Genomic DNA, 14692 nt, shown 5'->3' with positions numbered 1-14692 from the left:
TAGGCCAATCCAACCAATGTAGATTTGCCTCCAAAATCAAAATTTGACATGAGCGAAAATGGCTTCGAAAGTTTCTCTTTCATATGCGAGGATGTGAAGGAATTTGGGTACGTATCTTTCCGTCTGAAATTGATTGGTATTACTAAAAAAACACAATAATCAAATAATAAAGAATATTTCACTTGCAGGAAAGCGGTCAGACTATTAATGATAGGTGAAGTACACCAGAGTGACCGAAATAAACCACTGGTCTTTGGCAATCAACGGACAAACTTTCCTACATCGTGTATAGTGTTTCACAGGCACCGCCATTTAAGGAGTGTGCCAAACTGGTGGGATGAAGGTGAATATCGATGAACTTCATAACAGATTGACTGAAATTAGACCAAGAGTGCTGTTAATGGTTTATTGCCAGTCTGGGTCTGAGACAGAGGAGGTTATATTAGAGAAAGTTGCCAGTCTAGGTCTGAGATAGAGGAGGTTATATTAGAGAAAGTTGCCAGTCTAGGTCTGAGAAAGAAGAGGTTATGTTAGAGAAAGTTGCCAGTCTAGGTCTGAGATAGAGGTGGTTACATTAGAGAAAGTAGCCAGTATAGGTCTGAGATAGAGGAGGTTATATTAGAGAAAGTTGCCAGTCTAGGTCTGAGATAGAGATTATATCAGAGAAAGTTGTCAGTATAGTATGAGATAGAAGAGGTTATATTAGAGAAAGTTGCCAGTCTAGGTCTGAGATAGAGGAGGTTATATTAGAGAAAGTTGTCAGTCTAGGGTGGAGATAGAGGAGGTTATATTAGAGAAAGTTGTCAGTCTAGGGCGGAGATAGAGGAGGTTACATTAGAGAAAGTTGCCAGTCTAGGGCGGAGATAGAGGAGGTTATATTACAGAAAGTTGCCACAATAGGTCTGAGATAGAGGTTAGACTAGAGAAAGTTGAATCAGTCAGCACAAGGTCAGACAAGGTCATCACACAGAAACATCACTAAGACAAAATATTGTATAGTCCACTTCAACTTTTTAAATTTATATATTTATGGATCAGTGATATGGTTTACATGTACCTGTTAAACGTACTAATGCAAGACAGAGGCAGAAACACCAGGGATTCAAAACCCTTACAAATTTCAAACTGCAAGGCTTTTTCCTCGCTTTTCCAGGCTATCTTGCAATAAATATTCTACTGTTATACAACCTTAAAGCAATGTAAAATGGTCTTATCAGTCATGCCAGCTTTCACATATACACTATCAAAGGTTCTGGAAATACATTTCTCCTAGAGGAAGTCAGAGTACACCTACACAATTACAGGGCATTCTGTGTATTCAAAGCTGCATACAAACCAGGAAACATTGGCAAATGGCCAGCTGATAGCAGAAAAACCGACAGAAATTTCAGCACATTTCAAACTAAGATCATGGGCTTCGGAAGGATTATAGATGCTGCAATGAAATTTTCTGTCAACAAAATTAGAAAACAAAAAAAAAAAAAACCAACCCAGAAGACAAGGACATACATTTGGACTGTAGCCAACTATTTGGTACGAGACAAAACTGCCAAATAAATAACGTGTAACTTTTTTTATCGAAGCGAATAGCAGGAAGATTTGCCATTTTGTCCTGCACCAGCTATTTCCAGGCTTGTCATTTAATGTTAATGTGAACTGTACAGTATGAAACACTTACAGCAGTATCTTCATCACTAGACTGGGTTTCAGCTTTATCATCATCATCATCATTACTGTCATCAGAATCACAGTCTGCATTGTCTACATCCTTATTATCTTTATGCACAAGGCCATCTGCATCATCCCCTTTAACATCCCTGTCATCAGCCTTATATTCAGCTATGTCTATACCTTCCACATCGCTGTCATCAGCCTTATTTTCAGCTATGTCTATAACTTCCACATCGCTGTCATCAGCCTTATTTTCAGCTATGTCTATAACTTCCATATCGCTGTCATCAGCCTTATTTTCAGCTATGTCTATAACTTCCACATCGCTGTCTTCATCACCATCATCAACATCACAAGCAGCTGCATTAAGATACGTTTTCATCGCCAGTGCACCATCACCATCATTATCATCATCATCAATCACTAAATCATTGCTTTCATTATCATCATCCAAATCATTGCCTTCCTCAATGTCATCCAAATCACGGCCTTTGTCAACGTCATCCAAATCATTGCCTTCGTCAACATCATCCAGATCACTGTCTTCATTCAAATGTAGCAAAGCATCCTCATTGGGTTGCATGTCAAAACCAGAGAGGTCAACTTCAATGACCTCGATGACCTCCGAACCATCTTTATCTCCCATCGTACCCTCATTGCCATTCTTCACACCCTGGTTTCCCTGGAAACAAACAAAACTGAACTGAGGATGTTCATATAAAACACACCTAAGACAGACATTTTCAGTAACAATAGCCTTGACCCATAATTACCTCACTGCTTATTTCCACTGGTGCATTCTGGGCAAAACCTGAGCGTGAAGGCGCCATTTTTTATTCATCATCTGGTTGCAGTTTTCCAGGGTTTTTATTAAATTTTGCTGCTATTTTGCCACATAATCACCATTGTGCGCCAAATTGTGCATCCACAATTCAAAGGTCTCCCTCTTAACTTAGCAAACGCAGGATAAACCCAGCTTTTACCAACAATGCCTTACAGCAAACAACTGATGACATATTTACGCTTGAGGGATATTGGTGTGGCTTGACAAATCAAACGTAAGCTCAGTTGGTAGTAACTACCATGGCAACATATGTTTAAGAAAAACGTTACCATGGTAGTTATAGTGTAAATCAACTCAGTCAAAAAAAGCTTTGTGGAATATTGACCGAACAGCTGCAATCAAGCTTATAGGGACTTTGTGGCCTAACACAATTTCCCAGGAGCCTCTCACATAGCCTTCCTGTGCTCGGATTGCCTTCCCTCCAATCGTACGTGGGAAGGTCTGCCGGCAAGCTTAGAATAGTTGTGGGGAAGGTCTGCCAGCAGCCTGCGGATGGTCGTGGGTTTCCCATGGGCTGTGCCCGGTTTCCACCCACCATAATGCTGGCCGCCGTCATATAAGTGAAATATTCTTGAGTACAGTGTAAAACACCAATCAAATAAATAAATAGAATAGTTGTGGGTTTCCCCTGGCTCTTCCTGGTTTCCTCCCACCACAATGCTGGTCACTGTTGTTCAAGTAAAATAAATCAATCATGCCCACAATTAGGCCTAAAAGAAAATATGTTGAGTTCCTGGCCACCCGAGCGACCCTATTTTTTCCTCCTGATTCTAATTATTTTTATAAAATTATTTTATTTGAGTTTTGTCCCGTTCCCTTTCCCGTCTGATCTGTGTTGTGGAAATACGCGAATATGGCTTCGGTGAACTCCACATCGAAGGTCACGCCTAGAACGGCATTTGATGTTCTGATGGACAAAGAAAAAAGGCTCCCTTCTGCAAAAGTGTCCAGGTACTGGTAGGCCCACACTATTTTATTCCTGAACATTTTGGGACTTCATTCCTGTCCTCATCGTATCCAAGCACCTATCTGTCGCAATTTCCTTGTCTGTGTGTCACCAGTTCACAAAATACTTGAGACCTGCCCTTCACCACTGTATAATTCAAATGGGGGAGTTGTTACAGGCTTGCCAATGATGAGTGGTTTTGTATTAAAGTGACTGGCCCGGATAGCGGTAGATCCAGGATTAATCCTGGGTGGAGTTACACCTAAGACTTTAAAAGAGGGAGTTGTAACTTCCTCGCTAGGCGTTCAGCATAAAGGGGATGGTGCAACGACTGTTTGGCAGTATCGGTATAATGGCTCGGGCAGGGAGGCTAACTTGCCTTCGGTAAGTCGTCTCATTGAAGCAGCACTAGACAAAAGAGCGATGGAAATCCGTCCTCCAACAAGTAGGCACATTACATACACCCTAAGGATCCCTTCATCGTCATATGACTGAAAAACTGTTGAGTACGACTTTAACCCCAGGCACTCGCTCACTGTATGAAAGGGAAATACTCTTGACTATGGTATAAAACAACAAGTTAGTCGCTCATACCCTAACTTTCCAGCAAAGGCACATATTGGAATGTTCTAAGGATTTTCTATTGTAATAGATCTGTATTACAGGAGCAGCTACATCCAACATCTGTATTACAGGAGCAGCTACATCCAACATCTGTATTACAGGATCAGCTACATCCAACATCTGTATTACAGGATCAGCTACATCCAGCAGTAAAAACAGAGATTTATCAGTTCCGATTTGTCTGTATGCCTTCCGCTTGGATGTAAAAAAAAAAAATCCCTAGCTACCTACCCTAAATTTTTTGACAAAAAGACATTTTTTTCTCGGCCTTACTTTGCACCACAGTGACCAGAGTGCTATGCTGCAGTAGTAGTTACCTTATCATCCTTTCCTTTCTTGTCCACATAGAACAGAGGCATATCCTCTGATGGGGTTTCTTCAGCCAAACTCTTCTGCTTGGTAAGGTCATCACTCACGGATTGTTCAGTGGCTTCCCTTGCTTCAGGGAGCTCTTCAGTCAAAATCTGTGAAAACAAGTCCTGTGTACATTGTGTTCTACATATATAAGTTTTATACGAGAAGGAAACTGGACTCTGAATAGTAAACCCCCGACCTTTGACACTTCAGTAACAAGCTGTGACACAAAGATTTATCCACGCATTTTGGTGGAATGCTAGTGATCTGCAATAATGTTCTTCAAAACACAATCTGAATGCCCCTAAGAATGGAACTGACATTTTATCACAAAGTCCCTGAAAAAAGTACTTAGTAGAGACTCTGTCAGAGAAAATCCAATCAGTCAGCACAAGGTCAGACTGGGGCGGTAAAAGTCCTCATCACTCAGAAATATGTCTCAGATAAAATAACGTACGTTCTGCTGTCCTGTATTTTTTCTCGCTTACATGAGGGCAGTCTGGTTTACGAGTGGACAAAACAAAAGTGGCTCGACTAAACCGACCTGTCAAAACAGCACAAGCTGGATTTGAACCCTCAACCTCCTGGGTCAAGGACGTGACAGTCACAGTGAGCCAATCCATTAACCATCAAAGCCAGTGTGTCTGTAGAAATCATGTTCTTCATATTTTGGAATGAAAGAGAAGACATGTATATCTATTATCGTTAAAAAAAAAGGTTAACACACAGCTTGTTTTTTTTTTTTTTTTTCTGACATTACTTTCTGCTGTCACCCAGTGATAGTTTTACTTACATCCAGTAACCCATCAATCAAAGCATCATCTGCTTCATGAAGTAGAAATTGGGTGATGACACGCCCTTTGAACTTTCGGTCCTCCGGCAAGTTGTCTAGAAGATCCTCTCTCTGCTCGCGCAGCCAGCTGAGGTAAGACTTTGGAGCTTTCACAGATTTGGCCACCTGCCAAACAACATCAACACAACAGATCATCCACTGTCACAAAGCGCAAATGTCTCACAACAACAACAACATGCTGAACTTCGTCACTTGAGAAGACAACACCAACCCAAATGTTCATCTGATTGATGTTTTACGGCGAACTCAAGAACATTTCACTTACACGATGGCAGCCTGCGTGAGGAAACCGGGCAAAGCCCAGGGAAAACCCACGACCATCCACAGGTTTCTGGCAGGCCTTCCCACATCGATAAAGTATCCCACATTAAGTTTTAAAAGCTTGTTGTCTTTGTGATGTTGCATAACCAAGATATCGCAGTCCAAACTAAGCAAAATCGTACATACTGAGAAATCATAATCCAGTTTTCTCTATAACCCGAGAACACTGCGACTTCCGAGAACGTAACCCAAATCACATTTTGCCTCTATACCATATGAATGAGTAGCATGAGTCCCACAACATCATGTTTTCGGATGCTGAGTATCTGTGTCGCTTCAGGTCTGTTTCCAACTCTCTTCTAAATAACTTGCCTTATGTTTTATTCCTGAACTCTTGCAAATGCAATGATCTGCCCTCATGCCATGAATCAAAATTTTACCCTGGTCAGTATAGCCAAGTCAAGCAATACCTGCTGCGACACGAGGACCCATGAAGGCCGGCCAGCTGATTGTGAGTTACAGCGACAACACTCAAAGTATCCGTCACTCAACACAGGTGAAAGTAACAATGAAGCTAGTCTTTTTTTCACGTTTTAAAAAAAGTATCACCGGCAAAAATAGATAAGGTCTGAATTACATTGAATGAAAACAGCAATTGGTAACACATAGAAATGCCAACTTAAATTTTGTCTGGGGCTTCCCTTACAGGCTTCGAGGTAGGGCATGCTGTGGGGTATCACATGCAGACAGCAGGGCCTGTAGGTGAGTTGTGAACTGAGCTGGAGGGCCACTCTGTAGCCTTGTGGCCGTTGTAGGGCAACGGCGTTGAAGTGTCCTGCATTGTATTATTGAAGTTCCAAGTCACATTTGGACATGGAATAATCTCGAAACTCGCTGTATAACGTTTGTTTTAGTTATTTATTTACGCCATACTCAAGAATATTTCAATTATACGACGGCGGACACCATTATGGCGGGAGGAAACCGGGCACAGCCCAGGGAAAACCCACGACCATCCGCAGGTTGTTGGCAGACCTTCCCACTTACGGCCAGAGAGGAAGCCGACATGAGCTGGACTTGAACTCACATTTAGCGTTTGTCTGATGTTCTCTGTGTTGTACACATAGTGAAGCCTCAGATGGCGAATGTACCGCTGTGATGTCACATGGTGGCTCGATCATAGTGGAAACTTTCTGATGTTTGATAACCAAATGTTGTAAGTAATCGGAATAGATTCAGGGGACATAAAACGACCTATCTGCAGTTTGGAAGACGCAGCATTGGGGATCTACTTTAACAAAATCTGAAGAAAAATCTACATCAAGTCTTTCCGAGAGTCTTTGGTCAAAGAGGTCAACCATTAATGTCAATCAAAATCATTAAAATAAGAGATAGAGCAAACTTAGCTTCTCTAAAATATAAGATCAGATGGTAGCGCCAATCAAAATCGTTTCACCACATAAACCAATGATAGATCAGACTTCACTTATCAACTAAATATCAGCTGGAATTTGATTGGATCGGCAGAGGACAAGCCTCTACTAGGTCTCTACAACATCAAGATTAACTGTGGGATGAAAGTTTTTCTAATGGAATAGGAGGATTTCTCCCTTGATCAGGATGAAAAAAATCCATCAAAATTTGAGCATGACATACCTGACAGATGTCTTTCACTTCCTCTCCTAATGCTGACACTATCGATCGCAAACAAACCACGTATTTTGTGTAAGTCCTGCAGTCAGGTTTTATTGGCGGGGACTTCAAACATTTCCTGCAAGAACAATCAGGCATAGAGATGAGATGGCATAGTTTTCTATGAATCTCGAAGGTAACATAATAACTGATTCATTTATCTGATTGCTGTTCAACACCGTGTTTAAGAATTTTTCACTTGTACAATTGCAGTCTGGTTGGCAAGGGGAATAACTCTAGGCCACACCACCGACTTCTGCTAAGTTACTGACCACCTGTCCCATCTGCAAACATTAGACTACGGCAACACATCAGCAATATCACAGGCATATTGATAGTATACCACCTACCTTGCCAGTGGTAGAACTGTGGTGACATCTGGTGAGCAGGGGAGGGAACTCTGTATCAGAACATCAACAACGTGAGCTGGCCATGGTGACAGCAAAAGAAACACAAAACTACACAGCTCCTTACTAACTTTGACAGGTGTCTCAGATGATCTGAGGATAAACAGAAAATTGAGACATTTATTGTTAAAAAACAGCTCACCTTAACAGAAATGATTTTTACACCTGCCTCTCTGTTTGTCTCTGGTTAGCATGAAAGACAGAGGCTGGGTCATTGGCTAGACACAAGTGGCAAAGATGAGATGTTCCTTGCTCAATTCTAGCAAGTAAGCTAAGAGTTCTTCGTCTAGTATGCATATGTGGAGCATATGCAACGGTCAGTGGAATGGTGTTGTCTAACACATAAAAGACACATCTCTTGTAATTACTTTACTTTACAACAAAATCCTACGAGGTGTTCAATATTGAACTCCAGAATTTTTTTGTTTTTTGGATTGAGTAAGTGTTTAGGGTTTAACACAGTACTTAACAATGTCTTTATAGTGCATGTAATGTGCCTCCTTGTTGCAGGACGGATTTCCAGCGCTCTTTTATCTAGAGTGCTTCACTGAGACGAATTACAAAAGGCAAGTAAGCTACCCCACCCGAGCCATTATACTGATACGGGTCAACGAGTCGTTGCACTATCCCCTTCATGCTGAACGCCAAGTGAGGAAGTTTCAACTTCATCTTTTAAGGTCTTAAGTGTGACCCAACCCAGGATTGACACTAGATCTACTGCCCCCGAAGCCGACAATTTAATTTATATAAGACGTTTTACATTCCCCATAGTTTACATTTTTTCTTGACAGTCATTCATTTCTAAATGAAACACTTAAAGAGTATTCCTACCTAGATGTCAAGAGCACAAGATCAACATAAAGGGAGAGCAGCGAGGCAAGAACGTCTTCATATTTCTGCCTGCCTGGGATGTGCTACAACAGATGAAAATCAAACATATCTGATCAACAAATTATGTATTTATTTATTTATCCGATTGGTGTTTTACGCTGTACTCAAGAATATCTCACTTATACAACGGTGGGAATTATGGTGGGAGGAAACCGGGGGGAACCCACGACCATCCGCAGGTTGCTGACAGACCTTCCCACTTACGGCCGGAGAAGAAGCCAGCATGAGCTGGATTTGAACTCACAGCGACAGCAGATCTACAAATTAAGACATTTTGTAAACCAAGGCCCATGCCACAACATTGTTTATCTTGACATATTGCAAAATGTTTAACTTTTGGCTAAACAACTAAAGACAAATTACCCCACAAACTAACACAGACTACCATTGTGGAAAATAAATCCCAATTTTCTACCAAAATTTTACTGTTCACATCTTTAGGTTATCACTGATCAGTGAACACATCTTGACAAAGTATGTTCAGAATGCACTCAGAAAGAGGTAACAATCATTCTATGTAGAAACACAACAGTCAGGAGCCTGCTCTGACCAACCACACTTCAGAATCACTTGTCCGCCAAAGTTGGTGACATGAAGTCTTCAGTCATTAATTTCATTATGCACTATTAAACCTGACTTTCAACACTATTTTGGGCTTAAGCCAGCTGTGACTCTCTGTCGCAGACCAACATCAACACAGGGTGATGATATCTGATCAGCACTGCATAACACAGCGGCACTGCGAAAGACAAGGTTCCGTTTCACAGAGATTTTGCATGAGATAAGACAAAAAAACAATACACCCACATACCTTTTTACCCTTCAGATTCCCATGTTTGATGTACAAGAATGTCAGAATGGTGTGTAGTTCTCTCTGCAGCCTTACAGCCCTGAAGCAAACCCCCCAAAAAAGATATATATATATATATCTCAGCTTCTTTCTAGTTGGACAATACAAAAAATAGCTACAATCGATTGTAAACAAAACAAATGAGTTTATAACTAATCGTGAATATAAATTATTTCGTCAGCACAAAGGAATTGTAAGGTAATCGTAACAAATGGGAGGAAAGGATTGTGTCTTCTGACTACAACTTACGCCACCATAATGCTGGTCGCAGTCATATAAGTGAAATATTCTTGAGTATGGCGTAAAACAACAATCAAAAAAAAAAAAAAAAATCTTGTAGTATGAGATACATATTAACGGGAAAGACGTAATCGTCCGTTACTTTTGAATCTTTTGAATTTTGAACACCTAATCAAATAAGTAAATAAGTATAACTTACGACTAACACATAATACCAATCCTTTGTACGAGAGGATGCTGACTTTAAATTAGGATTGCGATTGTAATCTTAGTGATTTAGAATCAACTTGGGTTTACAATCCCCTTAAGCAAGTAAGTCATCTGTAATTCAATGCCGTGATTCACATCATGATTCCTTTCATCAGGACGTCGCATACCTGGCCCTATCCTGGTCTGCCAAACAACTCTCCACGTGACCTTGTACACTGCTGTAATCATAAAAACATTTGAAACAGTATTAAACTATATATTTATTCATTTATTTGATTGGCGTTTTACGCCGTACTCAAGAATATTTCACTTATACGACAGTGGCCAGCATTATGGTGGGAGGAAACCAGGCAGAGTCCGGGAGAAACCCACGACCATCCGCAGGTTGTTGCCAGACCTTCCCACTTATGGCCGGAGAGGAAGCCATCATGAGATGGGCTTGAACTCACAGCGACCGCATTGGTGAGATTCTTCTGGGTCATAAAGCTGGGCTAGCGCGGTAACCAACCGGGCCACGAAGGCCCCTTAAACTATTTAAATATTCAATACATAAAAGTGGTGTGAAATGCTTGTCTATTTTTTTTAATTTTCTTTTGATTTGTGACAATATATTACACATTTGGGTATAGTACTTACTTCTTCAAATGAAATACAGGGAAGTGAAAAAATTGAAGTTTAACCAGTTACTACTCATTTTTAGATACTTAGAGTGAGCCTCAGTGTGGCTCAATGACCCAGAAGCCTCTCACCAATGTGGCCCCAGCTCATGCTGGCTTCCTCGCTTGGGGATGGTCGTGGGTTTGCCCAGTTTCCTCCCACCATAATGCTGGCCACCATCGTATAAGTGAAATATTTTTCAGTACGGCATAAAATACCAATCAAATAAATAAATAAATAAATGAAAAAAGTTCATTTGTCTGTTGATCCATCAACAGGTAAACCTTTTGACATCCTACCTTTTCACATGGGACATTCACTTGACACAAAACCCGTCGACATTTTTTTGTCTTTAAGATCTGGTTTTACTACTTGGAATTTCCAGAATGACTGCTGAAAGTTATCTGTGTAATGCACCTGATCAGAATGTTAACGCTCAGTCAGAGAAATCAGACTGGGGTGGCAAAACAATTCATCATTTAAGCAAAATGAAGCAAGGTATATCAAATGAATGAGAAAAATTTTTTATTATAGATTTATATTTTCTATTCCCTAATAACCTGTCTATTACTATAATGGGAATGTGAGATCAGCTTAGCGTCCCCAATTCTGGCACTCCCCCTCTCCCCCCCCCCCAAAGAAAAGTTGCTTTGACAGCTATCACCGTTGACATCATCACAGCAGGCTACTTAATTTCCAGCCTAGCTGCATAGAAATCCTTCAAGGCTCACCTCAGAATCAGAAACATACTGTTAACAAGAGACACGTAATCCTCTCTGCAGCATAGCAAACTACACAGGGCCCGTAACTCTGGGTGGTCTAGTTTGGAGTTACCTTCCTTCTTCAACAAAGAAAAAAATGTAAAACAACTCAAAAATTTTATCAAATCATCAGAAATCTAATAGTAAATGGAATAATATTGAAGCGATAACTTCTGACAAATTGGCAGTATTGATAAAATCTTTTTATCCAGATTTCAACAGTCAGAACTTTCTGGACATTTTTTACTTAAATGTATTCAGTAATACTGTGCGCTGCGTTTAGCTATTTGTGACTAAATGTCAGTTCTCACCTTCACAGTTTCTACCCACTGCTGTAGCTCAGAACTGTTAAGCATCATGTGTTCGAGTCTGTCTGCCACTCTATGGCATCCTGCAACAACGAACAACGATTTATGATACACAGGTTATGCTGAAGGGAAGCCATGGTTGTGTTAGACAGGGGGGGTGGGGGGGAGGTTTATTGTCTACGGTTTGGGGAACTTATGGTTTGAGATTGCAGAGACCTTAGGTTTGGTAAAAATTTTGCTCGACCAAGGATGGCCCCAAACCAATGTCAAAGCACACATTCTATTTAAAAACTAGATGCAGTTCACAAATGCCACAACTGCCTCCACTTTTTAAACTGGAGCATGCTTTTGACGTGGGTTTGTGGCCATCATTGGCCAAACAAAACTTGGCCTGAAGTCTGAGAAATCTCAGGCTAAAGAACTGGGCAGGGCCACAGGTATTTCAAAACAAAAATTAATGAATTTTCATGTCCAAATCTGACAGTAACTTATAACTTCTACCACATAAAAATAACAAAATCTATATATCAGTGTAACAATTTCAGTTATTTCATACTCACTTGTCACAAAGCTGGTGTCATCTGAGCTGACTTCTACCTTCCTATCTTCTGCCTTAAGGCCTTGTAACTCACTGTAATAAATAGAGCCAGCGACATCAAAATGAATTTCTGCAGATTAAAGGAATGAGCCACCTTTAAATAAAGCACACATCAGTCCACTTCATGCAGATTTTTGTTTTACACTGAATGTAGCCCGAGATAGCTTTGATATAAACCAACGTCAGAGAGCACTCCATTTATAACCTAATGCAGTTGCCATGGCAGTGTGTCACTGTTTTAGGACACTTGTGTTACCTTTTTGTCTGTCGATTTGTCGTAAGCACAATTGAAATGTTTGTTTTACCAGTTACGTGAAGGACACTAGCCACTGATGCCACCACAACCAGACCGCAGTTATTAGAGTACAAGACACCATACCCTACAGATACTAATGCATTCAAGTAGCCCACATTGGACCAACGCTACCTTATAAGGATTCACTGCTGTACCTTTCAAACTTTTCCTGGTATTTACTACAATTCCCCTGCAGTTCTGATTTCAGTCTTCCTTCCTTCAAGTTGCTGACTGCCAACATGAAAACTTCCAAGTGGTCAATGTCTTTGTGGCAAGCTGAACAAATAAAAAATTACAAGTCAACAGACTTCATCACAACAGGTATGGCTTCATGCAAGGTTAGTTTTTCAGGTGTGAAACTACACCCAGTGGACCTCACCTATTAACAGGTGTACTGTATGTAGGTCATGTCATTAATTTCCTAGGCAACACAATGTTGGAGAAACATTGTACAGCCACTGACAGTCGTAGAAATGTCAGGAGATTTTAAATGAAGTCAATGTTTTTCAGTTTTAATAGGTAAAATACACGATAACATACTTGACCTAAAGTTCGCCAAAACTTGTCTGTAATACACATTTAGGTCCTACATGTATTTCATTGGAGGATTTTCAAATTTCCTCCACATGGCTTAAAAACTTATACATGGCTGCCGTTCAACCTTGTCTTTCCAGATCAGATTACAAATATTCAACTTTGTCTTTAACTGAAAAAAATCAACTGTGCCACACATTTCCCACTAATCTGAGTTATTACACATCATGTATTATTGTTACAGAGTTTCTCCGTCACATGGTCACACGTCGCACGTCTTGCAGCAGATTGTAGTCAGCATTGAACCTTAAATACTCTGTTAACTGCCAGTATTCTGATCTTCACAAACACAAATTTCCAGCAACCTGTGGATGGTCTTAGGTTTCCTCCAAACTCTACCAGGTTTCCTAGCATCATAATGCTGGTAACCGTCATATAAGTGAGATATTCTTGAGTACGGTGTGAAACACCAATTAAATATATAAATGAATCAAATTGCAAGAAAAGTTAAGATCCCTCTTCACAAACCAAAGTGTGTTGAGAGTGAGTGAGTGCTTGGGTTTAAGGTCGTACTTAACAATTTTTCAGTCATATGATGACAAAGGAATCCTTAGAGTGCATGTAGTGTGCCTCCTTGTTGCAGCACAGATTTCCACCACTCTTTTTTCTAGTGCTGCTTCACTGAGACGCCTTGCCAAAGGCAAGTAAGCCATCCCGCCAAACCATTATACTGCTACGGGTCAACCAGTTGTTGCACTATCCCCTTCATGCTGAACGCCAAGCGAGGAAAGTGTGTGAAGATTCTACACGTATTAAAGTGATGTTACTCACACATATTTGGTCACATTTCACACCCTAGAATGATCTCTACCATCATGATTGTAGAGGGTAACACTGATAATACACTATAACCTCCACTTTACACCCTGACCCCTTCCCCCCGGCAAGATAATATAAAATCAAAGACAAGGAGTAAAATGGCAAATAAAATTTATCACTAAATTCACACTTGAATTTTAACGTAGGCAGTATTTTCTGTTCGCGCTGCGGCTTGTTCTTCACTTTTTCACTTCGACTGTTCATTTTGTGCATGTTCTCTTTACAAATGTTACCCTTGAGAGAGTTTAACATTTATTCCGTATTTCAGAATCACTTTCATTTTCTATCTGAACAGTCGAAGTCATCAGAAGTTATTTTGGTCCCGACAAAATTTCCCGTCGTCTAGACGGACGGTGGTGAGTTTTCCTGTATTAATTCGGTTACATTACAAGAGTCCTACCATCAGTAAATTTCTTGGCAAGTAAAGCAACAAATTTATGAGCTTTCTTTTCCATTTTGTGAAACAATTTGTTCCGAATGACGCAAACTTTGTGTCCTCTGATTTCTTCACCACGTGCTGCTGAGACCAATGTTCGAACCAAAGCTTGAAGAAACCGATTTTTGATTGGCTATCTGTAAGATTGTAATAAAGGTCAAATGCGAATTGAATATATTTAGAGTAAATTGAAGTTAATGTAGTTTTTTAGACGTCATTTTACTTGATCTCCACATAAATATTTGTAAAATGTAGTAAAAACACGCCAATATAAAAATTCCAAGATGTTTGCATAATATTTTATACGAAACTGCGAGTATGACCTGGCCTAGTTGATAGCTCTGTTTGAACTTGCATTGGACGCTGGGATAGCTGAGCACA

General features: G+C 40.3%; 1 protein-coding gene and 2 non-coding genes across 3 annotated transcripts; all 3 read right to left on the bottom strand.

Moving 5' to 3' along the window:
• Positions 1–126: 126 nt before the first annotated feature.
• Positions 127–14401, bottom strand: LOC135476866 (uncharacterized). The gene is made up of 14 exons (XM_064757010.1): positions 14276–14401; positions 12618–12738; positions 12130–12200; positions 11573–11652; positions 11232–11341; positions 10011–10061; positions 9355–9433; positions 8484–8566; positions 7596–7745; positions 7210–7324; positions 5233–5397; positions 4403–4549; positions 1679–2353; positions 127–374 (listed from the first exon to the last, which is right to left on the bottom strand). The coding sequence occupies exons 1-14, from the start codon at positions 14328–14330 to the stop codon at positions 297–299; spliced, it is 1980 nt and encodes a 659-aa protein (XP_064613080.1). The 5' UTR covers positions 14331–14401; the 3' UTR covers positions 127–296.
• Positions 4800–4872, bottom strand: LOC135477303 (small nucleolar RNA SNORD31). The gene has a single exon (XR_010445189.1). It is a non-coding gene; the product is annotated as a small nucleolar RNA SNORD31 (small nucleolar RNA).
• On the bottom strand, positions 10916–10986 carry LOC135477300 (small nucleolar RNA SNORD31). The gene has a single exon (XR_010445186.1). It is a non-coding gene; the product is annotated as a small nucleolar RNA SNORD31 (small nucleolar RNA).
• Positions 14402–14692: the final 291 nt, after the last annotated feature.

This window comes from Liolophura sinensis, chromosome 10, assembly GCF_032854445.1.
Source record: "Liolophura sinensis isolate JHLJ2023 chromosome 10, CUHK_Ljap_v2, whole genome shotgun sequence".
Classification (NCBI taxonomy): Eukaryota; Metazoa; Mollusca; class Polyplacophora; order Chitonida; family Chitonidae; genus Liolophura; species Liolophura sinensis.
This window is presented reverse-complemented; position numbering and strand designations above follow the sequence as displayed.